This window comes from Pelobates fuscus, chromosome 1 (genome assembly GCF_036172605.1).
Source record: "Pelobates fuscus isolate aPelFus1 chromosome 1, aPelFus1.pri, whole genome shotgun sequence".
Taxonomy (NCBI): Eukaryota; Metazoa; Chordata; class Amphibia; order Anura; family Pelobatidae; genus Pelobates; species Pelobates fuscus.
The window spans coordinates 94100952-94115443 of record NC_086317.1 but is presented as its reverse complement, the minus strand read 5'-3'; the positions used below and the strand labels follow the sequence as shown (position 1 = coordinate 94115443).

The 14492-nt window shown below is 41.0% G+C and overlaps 1 protein-coding gene across 1 annotated transcript in view; it reads right to left on the bottom strand.

Annotated features, from left to right (window-relative positions):
• Positions 1–14492, bottom strand: part of TSPOAP1 (TSPO associated protein 1) — a 153323-nt gene that overhangs the window by 69657 nt on the left and 69174 nt on the right. Inside the window, exons 2-4 of the mRNA XM_063450071.1 lie at positions 14349–14453; positions 12051–12179; positions 10386–10562 (exon numbers count right to left, since the gene is read on the bottom strand). Coding sequence (XP_063306141.1) covers positions 10386–10562; positions 12051–12179; positions 14349–14453 — 411 coding nt within the window. The remainder of the gene's footprint in view (positions 1–10385; positions 10563–12050; positions 12180–14348; positions 14454–14492) is intronic.

Sequence of the window (14492 nt, the reverse complement as noted above, 5' to 3'; positions counted from 1 at the left end):
GTGAGGGTGCAGGTGAGAACTTGCTGCTTGTTAATGGGGACCGGGATAACCCCCGCCGGTCCAAAGGGGGGGGAACGGGTAGTCCTGTTGTAATGCTTCTCTCTATGTCGCGGCGGGAGAGCGGCCGCCTCCCCCGCCCCGGCCATGCTTGTAGGCTGCAGAGGTCGCTCGGGTGATTGCAGCTCGAGGGGCCACATGTGTGGTATCAGTAGGTAGGGCTTGCTTTCCCCCTGCCTCTAGTAGCTGGTATCGATTTCGTAGTCGCTTGGTGTCGATATTAATCGAAAAATATCATTACTATGAGCAGGAGCTTTGGTGTCGTGCGACTGCTCTGCTGCAAGGTCAGGCCCCGCCCCCCACAATAACAGTCTTATGCATTTCACTTGCTTCTATAGCAGATAGCCAGTCAATAGATGTGGATCTAAGCATGCAATCTAAACGTTGTTTCTACAAAACTGCAAAGTTTTACATTGCACCCAGTCTACTTCATTAAGATGAAGTGATCTTAGCTACTTTAAAGGTCCCTTAAATCATTTCAGGGTCTTGTCATATCATTAGCAGACACAAGCACACTTCTAGCAATATATTTTTACACAGTCCCATACACAAACATCCTATATAGCGTATGAGAATTCCAAAAATAAATAGAAAAAGAAAATACATAATTTAGAAAGAATAGGGTTATGGTGCTAGGAGGATGTGGTGCAGTTGCTCCAACTATGGTCAAACTGTTTTCAAGGAAATACATTGTAGGTTTAAAAGTACATACATTCTAGATTTGCTCTCCTTATAGGAGATAATCTTGAAATGTTTCCAACCTGCAGTTTGCAGCTCTAACTAAGCTATTAACCTAAAGAGATAGACTTTAGGGATGATATATGCTCAGGTGCTTTGATCTCTTTTAGTTTGCTTAGAAAGGGAACTTCCAACCCTCTTCTACGATTGCACATATTTGGGCATTTAGTATTCCATAATATAAACTATTTTCTGTAACAGTTTGAGGTTTATGGAGCATCAAACAAGCACAGCCTGACAAACAGTACGGCGGTAGCAAAAAACAAAACAAAAAAAAATAATCTGTACTTTGCGGAAAATATTGTGAACATACCACAACATGGAGATAAATCATTAGATTTATATGAATTCATAAGAAAAAAAGCAGGAAAAAAATTCACTGTTTCAGGTTTCAAGATTGCCTGACCTCGGTCTCTATAAATACTGAAAGGGGACAAAGAGGAAAGGAGAGAGAGAAGAAAGGAGAGAGAAGAAAGAAGGAAGCAGGATGAGTGGAGGAAGAAGAAAGGAGGGGAAGTAATCAGATCGTACTGGATGCCCTATGAGAGGACTAGGAAATGAAATCAGAATAGAGCCCCTAATGTGAATCAATTGGATAAACCTCTTTATCCTTGTTTTCAATCTTATTTTAGTTTCTTATTTCTTCTCTCATTTGTATGCCATCAATTGTGTTGTGATACAAATACCCTCTCAAATGTCAGCTGTGCAAAGAATATGCTCTTTAAGTACCAATGTGCCAGTCTAACATATTCTGAATCACCTTCAACTCCTCCCAGCTTTTTTCCTCTTCACTAAGTACGATTTCACTCTATTTTAGTTTTTTGTAAATATACTCACACATGGAGAAAAAGATTAGAATAAAGTCAGGCAAATCTAAAAAAGCTCTCTGCCTATCAGTAGCTCCCCAGTGACAAAAGAGTGAAAAGGGCGTGTACCTTTTTCACCTCATTTTGCGAATGGTGTGCCCAGTCCAAAGCTTCCAGATTGAATGGAGTGACGGGGCAGAGCTTACAGGGGCTGGATTGAAGACTTTGGTTTTGACCATTCATTAATCCCATTCCAATAAACTTTGTTATGGTGCCCGGAGTGTCCCTTTAAGCAATTAAAAGGACCACTATAGGCATCCAGACCACTTCAGCTCAATTAAGTGGTCTGGGTACAAGGTCCCCCTAGTTTTAACCCTGCAGCTGAATACATAGCAGTTTCAGAGATACTGCTATGTTTACATTGAGGGTTAATCCAGTCTGTCAGGGAGACAGCCACTAGACAGCCACTACTCTTGTCGGGAGGACCGGAAGCAGGGAGAGGGATCTAGGAAGCAGCATACCTGTCCTCCCGCAAGCAATCTGGAGAGCTGCAGGACCTGTCACATACTTACCACTGTAAGTATGTGTCCCCCCTTCACCAAAAGGTAAGAAGAAGGGAGGGGGTACGTATTTAAAGGACCACTATAGGCACCCAGACCACTTCCGCTCAATGAAGTGGTCTGGGTGCCAGGCCCATCTAGGATTAACCCTGCCTGCTGTAAACATAGCAGTTTCAGAGAAACTGCTATGTTTACATATGGGTTAATCCAGCATCTAGTGGCTGTCTCATTGACAGCCGCTAGAGGCGCTTCCGCGCTTCTCACTGTGATTTTCACAGTGAGAAGACGCCAGCATCCATAGGAAAGCATTGAGAATGCTTTCCTATGGACTGGCTGAATGCGCGTGCGGCTCTTGCCGCGCATTCAGCCGATGATGTCGGGAGGAGGAGGAGAGTCCCCAGTGCCGAGGGAGTCCGGCTCTGGAGAAAGGAGAGTGTTTAACCCCTTCCTCCCCCTTCAGCTCGGCGGGAGGGGGGCCATGAGGGTGGGGGCCCCCTCAGGGCACTATAGTGCCAGGAAAATTAGTTTGTTTTCCTGGCACTATAGTGGTCCTTTAAAGCCTCTTTACTCCAAGCCTCTTTACTCACCTGGTTCCAGCGCCGGGTGCCTCGTGAAGCCGCGCCCCCCTATTTCATCAAAATGACGAAATAGGCGGGCACAGCACAGCACCCCCACACACCACACCACAGCGCCCCCCACACCACAGCACCACTCTGCAGTCCGTGTGTACACTCCGCAGTCCGTGTGTACACTCCGCAAGATGTTAATTAGTTCGGACAACTGTAGGAGTTGTTTTTTCTAAACTTAGACATCAGAAATCAGGTTTAATTGCTGTGTTGGCACTTTGAGGGGAAAAAAAAGGTTGGCATGTATTGCGGTTTGGGCACAAAAAGGTTTGCCATCACTGGATTAAGGTAAGTGGCTGAAGGGATTCTAACCCCTTCAGCCTAGCGGGAGGGGGGGACGACCTAATAACCCTATAGCTCCAGGAAAACAAGTTTGTTTTCCTGGCACTGTAGCGTTCCTTTAACCCCTTAAGGACACATGACATGTATGACATGTCATGATTCCCTTTTATGCCAGAAGTTTGGTCCTTAAGGGGTTAACCCCTTAAGACCGGAGGGCGTACTATTACGTCCTTTTTAAAGCGGCTCTAAACGCCGCAGGACCTAATAGTACGCCCTCCGTTTTTTGTTACTTACCCGGTCGCCGGCGATCCCACGCCGGCAATCGTGGTTGGGGGGACTCCCAGGGAGCCCCCCGCGGCACCTCCATCCTCTTCAGCCCCCCCGGGCCATGTGAGAGTGAGGTCCTTGCGAGGACCTCACAATCACATGGCCGGGATAGCTGGCTGCAGCAATGCCAGCAGGGGGACTATCTGTAATGACAGTTAGTCCCCCTGCTGGCTGGAAATAAAAATAAAATTAATTAAATAATATATATACTTCGATCATATATATATATATATATATATATATATTATATATATATATATGATCGAAGTATATATATATATACACACATACACATACACTGTCTAGGTGTATTTTAATATCACTATATATATATATAATTATATATCTGTATTAATATCAAATTACACGTAGACTGATACTGATTAAATATATATAATTATTGTTATATATATTTATATATAATATAAAAAAATATGTAAATACGTAAAAAAAATTAAAAAAAAATTTAAAAATAAAATATTAAAAAAATATATAGATGTGTTTTATTTCGTTCTAACTGTATTGTGATAATATATATATATATATTTATATCAAAATACACGTAACAAAATTGGCGTTTTTTGCATTTTTCACACACAAACAAATACTAACGCTAACTTTGGCCAGTGTTTGTGACCAAATGGCTACTAAAAAAGACTGGACATAGCCCATTTGCAATACCTTGGGTCGTCTACTATTGCAAATGGTATGCCATTATGGATGTAAATTTATTTAATGGGCTACTATACAGTCTCAAAGGCAACGTAACCAATCTGGCGAATTTCAATTTCAAATGTAACACGCTATATTTGACCCTGTAACTTCCCAAAACTCCATAAAACCTGTACATAGGGGGTACTGTTTTACACGTGAGACTTTGCTGAATACAAATATGTGTATTTTATTGCAGTAAAAGCAAACAGTATTATTACATTGACAGTTAAAATGTCATGTAGAACTAAAAAAATAAAAATAAATCTTATTTTCTCCCATTTTTTTCATATTAAATTATGTTTCATAGCTACATATTTTATATTAAATGAAAGCCCTGTTTCCCCTGAATAAAATGATATATAATAAGGGGGGGGTGCATTTAATATGAAAGAGGTGAATTACGGTTGGACAGACATATAGCGCAAATGCCAGGTTTTGTTTACATTTTGTTTCGTTCACAACTTGTACATTTGGCTGCGGTCTTAAGGGGTTAATTAGTGCAAACAGGAACTACAAGTTGTGTTTTCTGGTAAAGGAAATTTAACGCAGGTTTTGAGCAATATTTGCAATATGAGCAATATTTGCAATATAGCAATATTTTAATTCAAATACATATCTCTTTCATACATACATACACACACATTCTAATAGAGACCATTGCTAGTCAGACATTTTTGTATAACAAACATAGCAGCAGCTGCTCAGAGAATCTGCTTATATTAACAGTTGCATTGTATCAGCTTAAGTAAATAAACTTAGGCAGAGTTCAAGACAGCTAGTGTCCCGATTATCTCTATAAAAACTGGTTTAAAGATTTGACCTTCATTTCTTAAAGCAATTACAGTTGTCTTTCATTTGCTTAATTTAGGTCATACTTTTAACTGATCTTGGTGTCAGAATAAAATCCCCTTAACTACAAGTGACCATTCCCTTTGAAAAATATATTTAACTTTATTGTTTATCAGTTTATAGAATTACATTTTACAATACAATAATAATAATAATTCAGGTAAATAAGTTTAGGTTAATAGAATAAATAAAACTTGGCTAAATTGAGACAATGTAATTAATTTGGATAAGCTTATCAAATAATCACAATCTGTTAAATAAATAATTTGCAATGTTTTTCTATCTACAAAACTTCCCAAAGAATGTAAGGGGGGCATCTCTAGAGAAACCACTTGTAAAGTTTTTCTAGCTGATTGTGATCATTTGAAAAGTTTGTCCAAAATAATTCAATCAAGGCTTTGCTGAATGTTTTGAATTCTGCTATTTTGCCCTAAAACTGAGGGACAAATTTGAAACTCACAATTTATTTTCAAAAGGTTATTCACCAACATTTTATAGATATGGTTTATTACACAGTTTAAAGCACAAATTGTAATCAAGCAGGCAATACCATTTGTGACAGATTGCTAGTTTTTGGGGGCATGTATTTTATAATACTTTGTAATGATTTAAGGGAAATAAAAATATAGCATTATATTTAAAGGGCTACTCCAGGCACTTCTCAATGAAATTATTATGGTGTCTGGAGGTCCTGGCATGGTCTTATTGTATGGGGTTAATCCAAATGTTTTTCGAACGGTTTAAACCTAAAGTGCTGGTCCCTCTGCCTTTTGCTCTGCACCCAGCTTTAAAGGTAAAGCCTTTTCTTAGGTGCTTGTGATCCTCTCAGCCTATTACTCAACACTCCTATTGAGAGAAATGCTTTATAAAGGTATGTGCATTGACAGGGCCGGCCTTAGGCATTTGGGCGCCCTGTGCAAAAAAACTTCACAGCGCCCCCCTTTCCCGTCCCCCCCTCCCCACCCCCACTCCTTACCCCTTCCCACACACCCTGTCACACACACACACACACACACACGCGCGCAGACAGTCCCACACACACACGCGCAGACAGTCTCACACACACACTCACAGACACACACTAACAGACACACACTAACATACACAGACACACACTAACATACACAGACACACACTAACATACACAGACACACTAACAGACACAGACACACACACACACTAACAGACACACACTCACCCACATTGACACATTTTTAAACATTTATTTAGACACACCCCCCCCCCATTTGGGGGCGGCTTTTTTTGCCGCCCCCTGGAAAATGCCGCCCAAGGCAAATGTCTTGTTGGCATTGCGGCTAACAGACATGCCGTGTGAGCTATGCGGCCGCAGGGCGCCCCCTGCACCATGGCGCCCTGTGCGGCCGCACAGCTCGCACACCCCTAAGGCCGGCCCTGTGCATTGAGATTAAGCGGTTATGGTGTGCCATTAGAGTGGAAATGCTTCTGCTCTGGAATGGACGGAAAGAATTTCATGCTTTTGGCAGAGTAAAGGCTGTTTAATGTAACATTCACACCGTTTACATCTTTTGCACATATATAAATATTACACACACTAGTAGAGACCACTAGTCAGACATTTTGTTTAACATAGCTGGCAGAGAAATGCCTTATATTAACTTTTGCATTGTGTCAGCTTAATGGGACACTGTAGTCACCAGAACAAGTACAGCTTAAATGGACACTCCAGGCACCCAGAACACTTCTGCTCATTGGAGTGGTCTGGGTGCCAACTCCCACTACTCTTAACCCTGCAAGTGTAATTATTGCAGTTTTTTATAAACTGCAATAATTACATTGCAGGGTTAACTCCACCTCTAGAGGCTGTCTACTAGACAGCCACTAGAGGTCACTTCCTCCTTCATAGCACAGATTATCTGTGCTAGAGCGTCGCTGGACGTCCTCACGCTGTGTGAGGACCTCCAGCGTCGCTCATTTACTCATAGGAAAGCATTGAAAATCTTTTTCAATACTTTCCTATGGGGAGCGCTAATGTGCAGGCGCGGCATTGCCGCGCATGCGCATTAGGTCTCCTCGGCCGGTGGGCGGGATCAGTCTCACCCACCGGAGACAGTAGGAGGAGCGGCGCGGAGGAGGAGACAGCGACGAGGGACATCGTCGCTGCCTCAGGTAAGTGACTGAAGGGGTTTTCACCCCTTCAGCAACCCTGGATTGGGAGGGAGAGGGTACCTCCAGTGCCAGGAAAACGGATTGTTTTCCTGGCACTGGAGTTTTCCTTTAATGTATAGTATGTCGCTGCAGGCTCAGCAATGTAAACTCTGCAGTTTCAGAGAAAATGCAGGGTTTAAATTGCTTCCTAGGGATACTTCGCTCAGACGGCAAGTTGAGAGGTTTCCTGGGTCACTGCTGCACAATCTGCATGGAGGTGCTGAACATTCCCCATAGAGATACATTGAGTAAGGATATGCTGATTGGCGCACTGCAGCATTTTGCAGTGCATGCACGATAGCCTTCTAATGTTTTCCAATGGGAAAGCATTGATTGGCTGAGATCATGAATAGAGATCAGGGACGGGTCTGCGTGGCATTGGAAGAAAGGTAAATTTCTACCATATTTAAAAGGATACTCCACTGCCCAAATAAAAAATAAATGCTAATTACCGTTTAGTAGATATATCCTAAATGTAAACTTGCTTGCATTTTTTCATTGATGTATATCGATAAACACATTGCAATCCCTCCCCTTCTAGCCCCACCTAGACATTTTGTGGCTGACCAATCACAGACTTCCTAATGCAGCTCAAAGAGAAGTCTTTGCCTCTTAAGTATAGCTCCACTGAGCTAACGAAACCAGGAAGTGACAGGATCTGTTGCCTATTTGGAAGTCAAGGAGGTGTAACCAGGTTAATTTAAAAAGGTGTTCATTTGTATTGAAATCTGCACTTTAAAAAAAAAAAAATCAAACAAAGAGGTCACACTCTTCAGCAAGCTAAAGTGCTTTAGGGGTCTGGAGTGACCCTTTCAAAGAGGTATGGGTGATTAACACTATAGGGTCAGGAATACATGTTTGTGTTCCTGACACGATAGTCCTTTAAGTAAATTATAGATAGCTTATAAAGAAAGATAGAAATATATTCCATATACACACACACACACACATATATTTATGCAAATACATTTTGCGACTACATCAACCAGGATGTTTCACACTATGGTTAAAAATTTATTTCATAGGATACATTTCTTTTAAAGTAAATATAAACACAAAGTTCAAAAGTAAACTAATTCACTCAAGGAGATGGAAGTGTAATTGCAGTGTTCTTATTTTTTGAGAGATTATTAATATTACTACATCCAGTGAAAACATGTGTAATAGTAGACAACCTAGAGTTGGAACTACCTTTCCACACCCACTCCAGGGCAGGGCTGATCCTAGGTTCATAGATGCCTGGGTGCAAAATTATTTTTGGATGGCCCCATATGGGCATGGTCAGTTTACCAACCCCTCCACTTTGCAAATGTCCAGTCCAGACATGCGTGTTTCTATGGCAACGACTACACCGCTCCATCTATAGGCCCCACCCCTTTTTGTGATCAGACACAGACCGACACACACTCCCACTAAGAGACACAGAGACAGAGACCGACACACTAACACACTTCCATGAACGACACACAATCTCATTTGAAACACACACACACTGGCTGACAGACACACACAATCTCACCTATTTGAAATACTCACTGAAAGACACTGACAGACAGACACACTAAGGGCAGGGGAGGGGGAGGTATGGAGGAGGAGGGGGGGGGGGGGAGAGAAGGAGGGGAGGGGAGGATGACTTCTCCTCATCCAAGTCTTGGTGCTCAAGCCTGGGCTATGCACCCTTTTTGGTTTCTGCTATTAATATTTACTATACATTTACGGACTCTCCAGCAGCTTAATGTTAGAGACGTCTTTAGCTCATAACAGTTGTTCCACAAAAGCAAGAAAGGCCGGAATCAATAACTATGCAAATCCAATTCAATCGACAAATCAACTTTAGAATTGCAACTGTATCAATAAATGAAACCAATAATCACTTTCATATATTTAGATGGAAACAATGTACTGAATGTAGAAATTATACACAGATAGAAAGGTAATTGCATGTGTATTTTCCTCCCAGTTTACAGAGGCATAATAATGATAGAAAAAATATCTTTGTCTTATATGCCAGCAGGGGGCTGACAAGGACATTTTGTTATCCAAGCATGTCTTAACGCACAGTCCAAGACTGTAAAATAAATGGCTGCTAGGTAGGTATATTGATGTAACCATTATTGTAGTTTCAGAATATTTGCTATAATTCTTTAGGAGAATGACCTGTTTTATCTATCCTTTCACAAAACAGCTGAAGATGAAGGCTACAGGATCCCACTGTAATTCAAAGAAAATGCTTAGCAACTGGCATAATTAGAAAACACCTACATGGAAAAAATGGGGGGGGAGGGGGGAGGAGTGTACTAAATAAAGAACAACCAAATATTAACATTTTGTCTGCTTCAACAATGTCTGAGGTTTTTGAAACAATACTAAGTAGATCCATAAAACATAGCAAACACAACATTATAAAAAAATACTTCTAGTAGGTTAACCGTTTACTAATAATCTGTATGCTCTCTTACCCAGTCCTGTTGATACATTAAATGAGGAGGAGAAAGAGGAGAAGATGTAACAATACAATTGTTAAAGGGTTATTCCAACATCCATGACCACTTCTGTTTTTTGAACAACAATGTTTTCAGCTGCAGGGTTAAAGGGGCACAATAATCACCAAGATCACTTCAGCGAATTTAAGTGATCTGGGTGCTATGTCCCTGTCCCACTTAGTTCTAAAATGTAAATCATTGCAGTTTTAGAGAAGGCCTGTAGTGGCCTAAATGACACTGGACGACCACACGCTGTGCATGGAGACATTTATCGTCAGTGAAATCCCCATAGGAAAGCACGGAGGCAATGCTTTCCGATGGGGTAAGCCTAATGCACTTGGATAACGTCAGAAGAGGCATAGCGCCGACCCACTGCCGAGGGAGATGGCACTGGAATAGAGTGAGTGACCCAAGAGTTTTTAACCCTTTACATCCCGTGGGGAGAGGGGGGGGCACTTGTAATCCTAAAAATATAGAATCCCTTTAAAACAGGGGGCACAGATTAAGTGGTCTGGGTGCCTATAGTTTTCTTTTACGTCATAAAACACTAGGACAAAGTTTTAGTAGCACATTGTACACATCACTACTAACACATTTCATAGAAATTAGGTTGTTAGTTTATTTAGAACATTTCAAAATGAGCAGTTGTATTACAAAATGAGGATAATTAAATCCCAATGCACTTGATGCAACAGTAGTCATTTTTTAGAGCTATTCTATAAAATACAGTAACATGCCGTCAAAAAATACACATACCTTTCCAGATGATATCTTAGCTTGTAGTTCATGGCATTCTTGTTTCAATGATTCAATTTGTTTGTCTTTTGCCAATAAAGCACTAGCTTCTTCACTCAAGTCTTTAGCTCGCTGGCGTGCAAACTCTTTCTTATATATGTCCATATTTGTTCCCCTAAGATGCATTGGAGTACTAACCTGCAAGACAAATTAAATTAAAGTAGTGAATGTTATAGACCATATTGCACTTTCTGAGAACAGATTTATTTTGTCCAACATAGTAAAAAACAGTATTGTTAGGAAGTAAGACCCAGCTCGACAAATCCTAGAAATTTCGCCCTGGCGTCTGGGATTTGCCAGCTCTCTAGTTAGTGTGGGAGGGAGCTTTGATGGCGGCTGTCATGGGGAATATTGGAGACGCCCACCCGCGGGAGCAGTTGCTCTCTGCTCCCTTGCTCTGTCTAATGATGTTGGAAGCCGGAATATGACGTAATTCCAGCCCCTGCATCATTACAGAGCGTGTGGGAGCAGAGTGGAGCTATAGGCAGAGTACTGCTCCCTCGCACACAGGAAGAGGGCAGCCCCACCGGACGCCAGGAAAGACCCACTCAGCTCTCCCAAAACAAAAATGTGTGTGTAAGCCTGTGTAAGTCTGTCAGAGTGTGTGTTTGTGAGAGCCTGTCAGAGTGTGTGTCAGCGTGAGCCTGACAGAGTGTGTGTCAGCGTGAGCCTGTCAGAGTGTCTGTATGTGTGTGAGCCCGTCAAGAGAGTGTGTGTGAGCGCCTGTCTGAGTTTGTGTGTGCGAGTCTGTCAGAGTGTGTGCGTGTAAGTCGGTTGTCAGCGTAAGAGTGTGTGAGAGCCCGTCAGTGTGTGTGCTGTCAGAGTGAATGAGCCTGTCAGAGTGTGTGTGTGAGAGAGCCTGTCAGAGTGTCTGTATGTGTGTGTATGAGCCTGTCAAAGTGTATGCGTGCAAGCCTGTTGTCAGCGTAAGTGTGTGAGAGCCTGTCAAGAGTTTGTGTGTGTGAGCCTGTCAAAGTGTGTGCGTGAAAGCCGGTCAGTGTGAGTGTGTATGTGAGCCTGTCAGTGTGTGCGCGTCTAGGTACCTGCCCCCTCTGATCGCATGAGGAAGGTGTTTTTGCTCACCTTTCTTCCCATTTTCTCACGCCATGTCAGTTTCGCCATGGCTGAGATGATCAATCTTTATGATCTCAGCTAAGCCAATGCTTTCCCTTAGGAAAGCATTGGGAGGATTTTGTGCATGCGCAGCAAATGTACCTCCTCAAAGAGATGCATTACATTAATCAATCTCTATGAGGAACATTCAGCGCCTCCATGCAGAGCTTGGAGACACTGAACCTGGGTGCTGCAGCAGTGACCCAGGACTCTCTAGTGGCCATCTGAGTGACGGTCACTAGAGGTGCTACTAAGCAACAATGCAGAAAAGGCAGTGTTTATACTGAAATGCCTGAAGGGACAGGCTATAGACACCAGAACAACTACATCAAGCTGTAGTGGTTCTGGAGACTATAGTGTCCCTTTAAGAATTGCACTTTCTTGTTAAAAATGACTGGCTTTTTTTTTTTTTAGCTGGCTCCTATTCCAAACAAAATTTGTCAAGCCCTGAAGACAAAAAAAATAAAATTATATATATATATTATACACACACACACACACACAAATAATTACCATTTTAAGATTGGCTTCTTGGAGCTTGTGGGCTCTTTCCTCTAAACGTTTGGCTACAACCGCCAGCTCTGCATTTTTTCGTTTTAACCTTTTTACCTTCTCTTCTGTTTCTGGAAATATGTTCTTCCTCTGCAATGTTATATAAAAAAAATAGGTCAGCAATGTGTTGGCTCAGCAAGTGTACCAAAATAAAAATAACTACTGTTATAAAACAAAGTACTTCAGTTGGAGATCATAGGTGCAAGATCTCACTCAGCACACGGAATTACCTTATCTGCAAACAAAAAAATGGAAATTCTAAACACTAAAACAAAACGAATAAACCGAAAATTAACAACATAAATAAAACTGTACAAAGATTACCTGTATAAACAGCGAAACAGTGAGGCAAGTTTAATTTTAATGAAAGATGCATCATTTTATTGGTAATTCTTTTAAATCATCAGCCTTTAGCTCTGCCCCCACCAGAATGTATCTTGGTCATTCAGGATCTTTTTAGTCTAGGCTAGGGAACATGAAGTGTTGGGTCTGATTAGGAACATTCAATGTTCTCTGAAAAGCTTCAGTTTTGCACAGAGTGACTTCTTGGTACTGGTAGGTTTGTTATAAGCTTTCTTTTTATAACAGCTATTAGCAGAATTACAACGGTCAGAAAGTTTTGCTGTGCTTCCCGTTGACATGTACAATTGTGTATTAAAAACACTAATTTAGAAAGGAGGGAAGCTGCACAAGAGTCAGAAAGAAAGAAGTATATTATAATGAGGGAAGGTGGGCAGGGTAAGATAGAATATAAGATAAAATATGTTCAAAAACAAAAATATGCAAAGTAGTGCATACAAAATATTTTAGTTAATTATTTAGGCGAAAATATGTAAAATGCATACAAGTTGTCCCTTAAACATTTTTGCATTTGTTAATTTATTTCTGTAAAGTGCATTTATTGTTATAGTGTGTAACTCCATTCATTATGGCTCAGAAATTGTAAACTTTGTATATCAATTCTGTAGAATAAATAAAGAAACATTATGTCAGGGGATAAAAATAAAATGAGATGGTTTATGCAAGTGAAATGTGGACCTTAAAAAGGGACACTGTAGGCAATGTAACTGCTTAAGCTCATTGAAGTGGTTCTAGTGTCTGGGAACTGTCCCTGCCCTAATCAATGAAATGCGATGAAATGGTTCTAATGCCTAAAGTGTCCATATACATTTAAATTCACTTTAAAAAGAAAAATAAATGTGTCTAAAATACCATTTTAAAGGGCATCCATCACATGGCAAAAGCACTATAGTACTATTAAGATCTACAATGCAGTTTATCAATGATGTGTCTGGATACAAATATGCATTCCAAACACTTTAGTGCCCTTTGGTCACCGTACCCCCATCCCTCGTTGCCCTTACCCCGGCATATAAAGGGTTATTAAAAATATAAAAAAAAAAACAACAACTTTTTTTACTCACCCAATTCCAGCACTGATGTCCCTCAGCGCTCCACCTTCTCCAAAGCCATCTGACGGAGGGACATAATGCGCATGTGTGGTGAGCGCATTAGTCCCTCCTCATAGGACAGCATTGCCTCAATGCTTTCCTATTGGGATTTTATTGACACTGGATGTCCTGGTGCAGAGAGTGAGGACGTCCAGGGTCGTTGAGAGGACTAAAAATTAAAGTTCTTTAGAATCCTGGAAGCGCCTCTAATGGCTGTCTGGGGAAAAAAATGCAGTTTCTCTAAAACTGCAGTGACTTACATTACAGGCCTAGGGGGGGGGGGGGACAGGGACAGTGTACACAGACCACTTCAATGATATTTAGCAGTCTGGGTGCCTATTGTGTCCCTTTAAGGTTAGGGAGCTTAGAGGGTACCTGTCTTGTAGTTGCTGTGGGCTAACTTCCACCATTCACAGTTTTGTTGAGGATCATGTGGATTATAATCCACGGCATTTTGAAAGCAGGTATCCTCTAATCCTACACCTCCAATAACCTAATCTCAAACTCCCAATACACACTTTTTAGCCTTATCTTTTATGATAGGGCAATTATTACTTGGTAATGACACTTTGATTACTGAAAATTATGATTTAACAATATTTTAAAAACGCATACCAAAATAAATTAAGGGCTTTCAGGTAAACACTGTAAAATACTGGTCTAACAAAACAAAATATGTATATGGTTGTAAAGATGATGACTAGGGTGTACAATACAGAAGGGAACGGTCGGTGATTATTCATATGTATACGTGCTAAGTACATTCATAAGAATATTAAATAATGAGAAATAAGGTAACTGATCTCACCAGTGAAATATTTTCTGCTTTCAATTCATTGCAACGTCTTTCCAAAACCTGTACTTTGTTCAGCAATTCTGCATCCTGCTTGGACTGGAAGGGATCGCTCACATTCTGCACAAAACAGAACATATAAATCCACTTTTTTTTTTT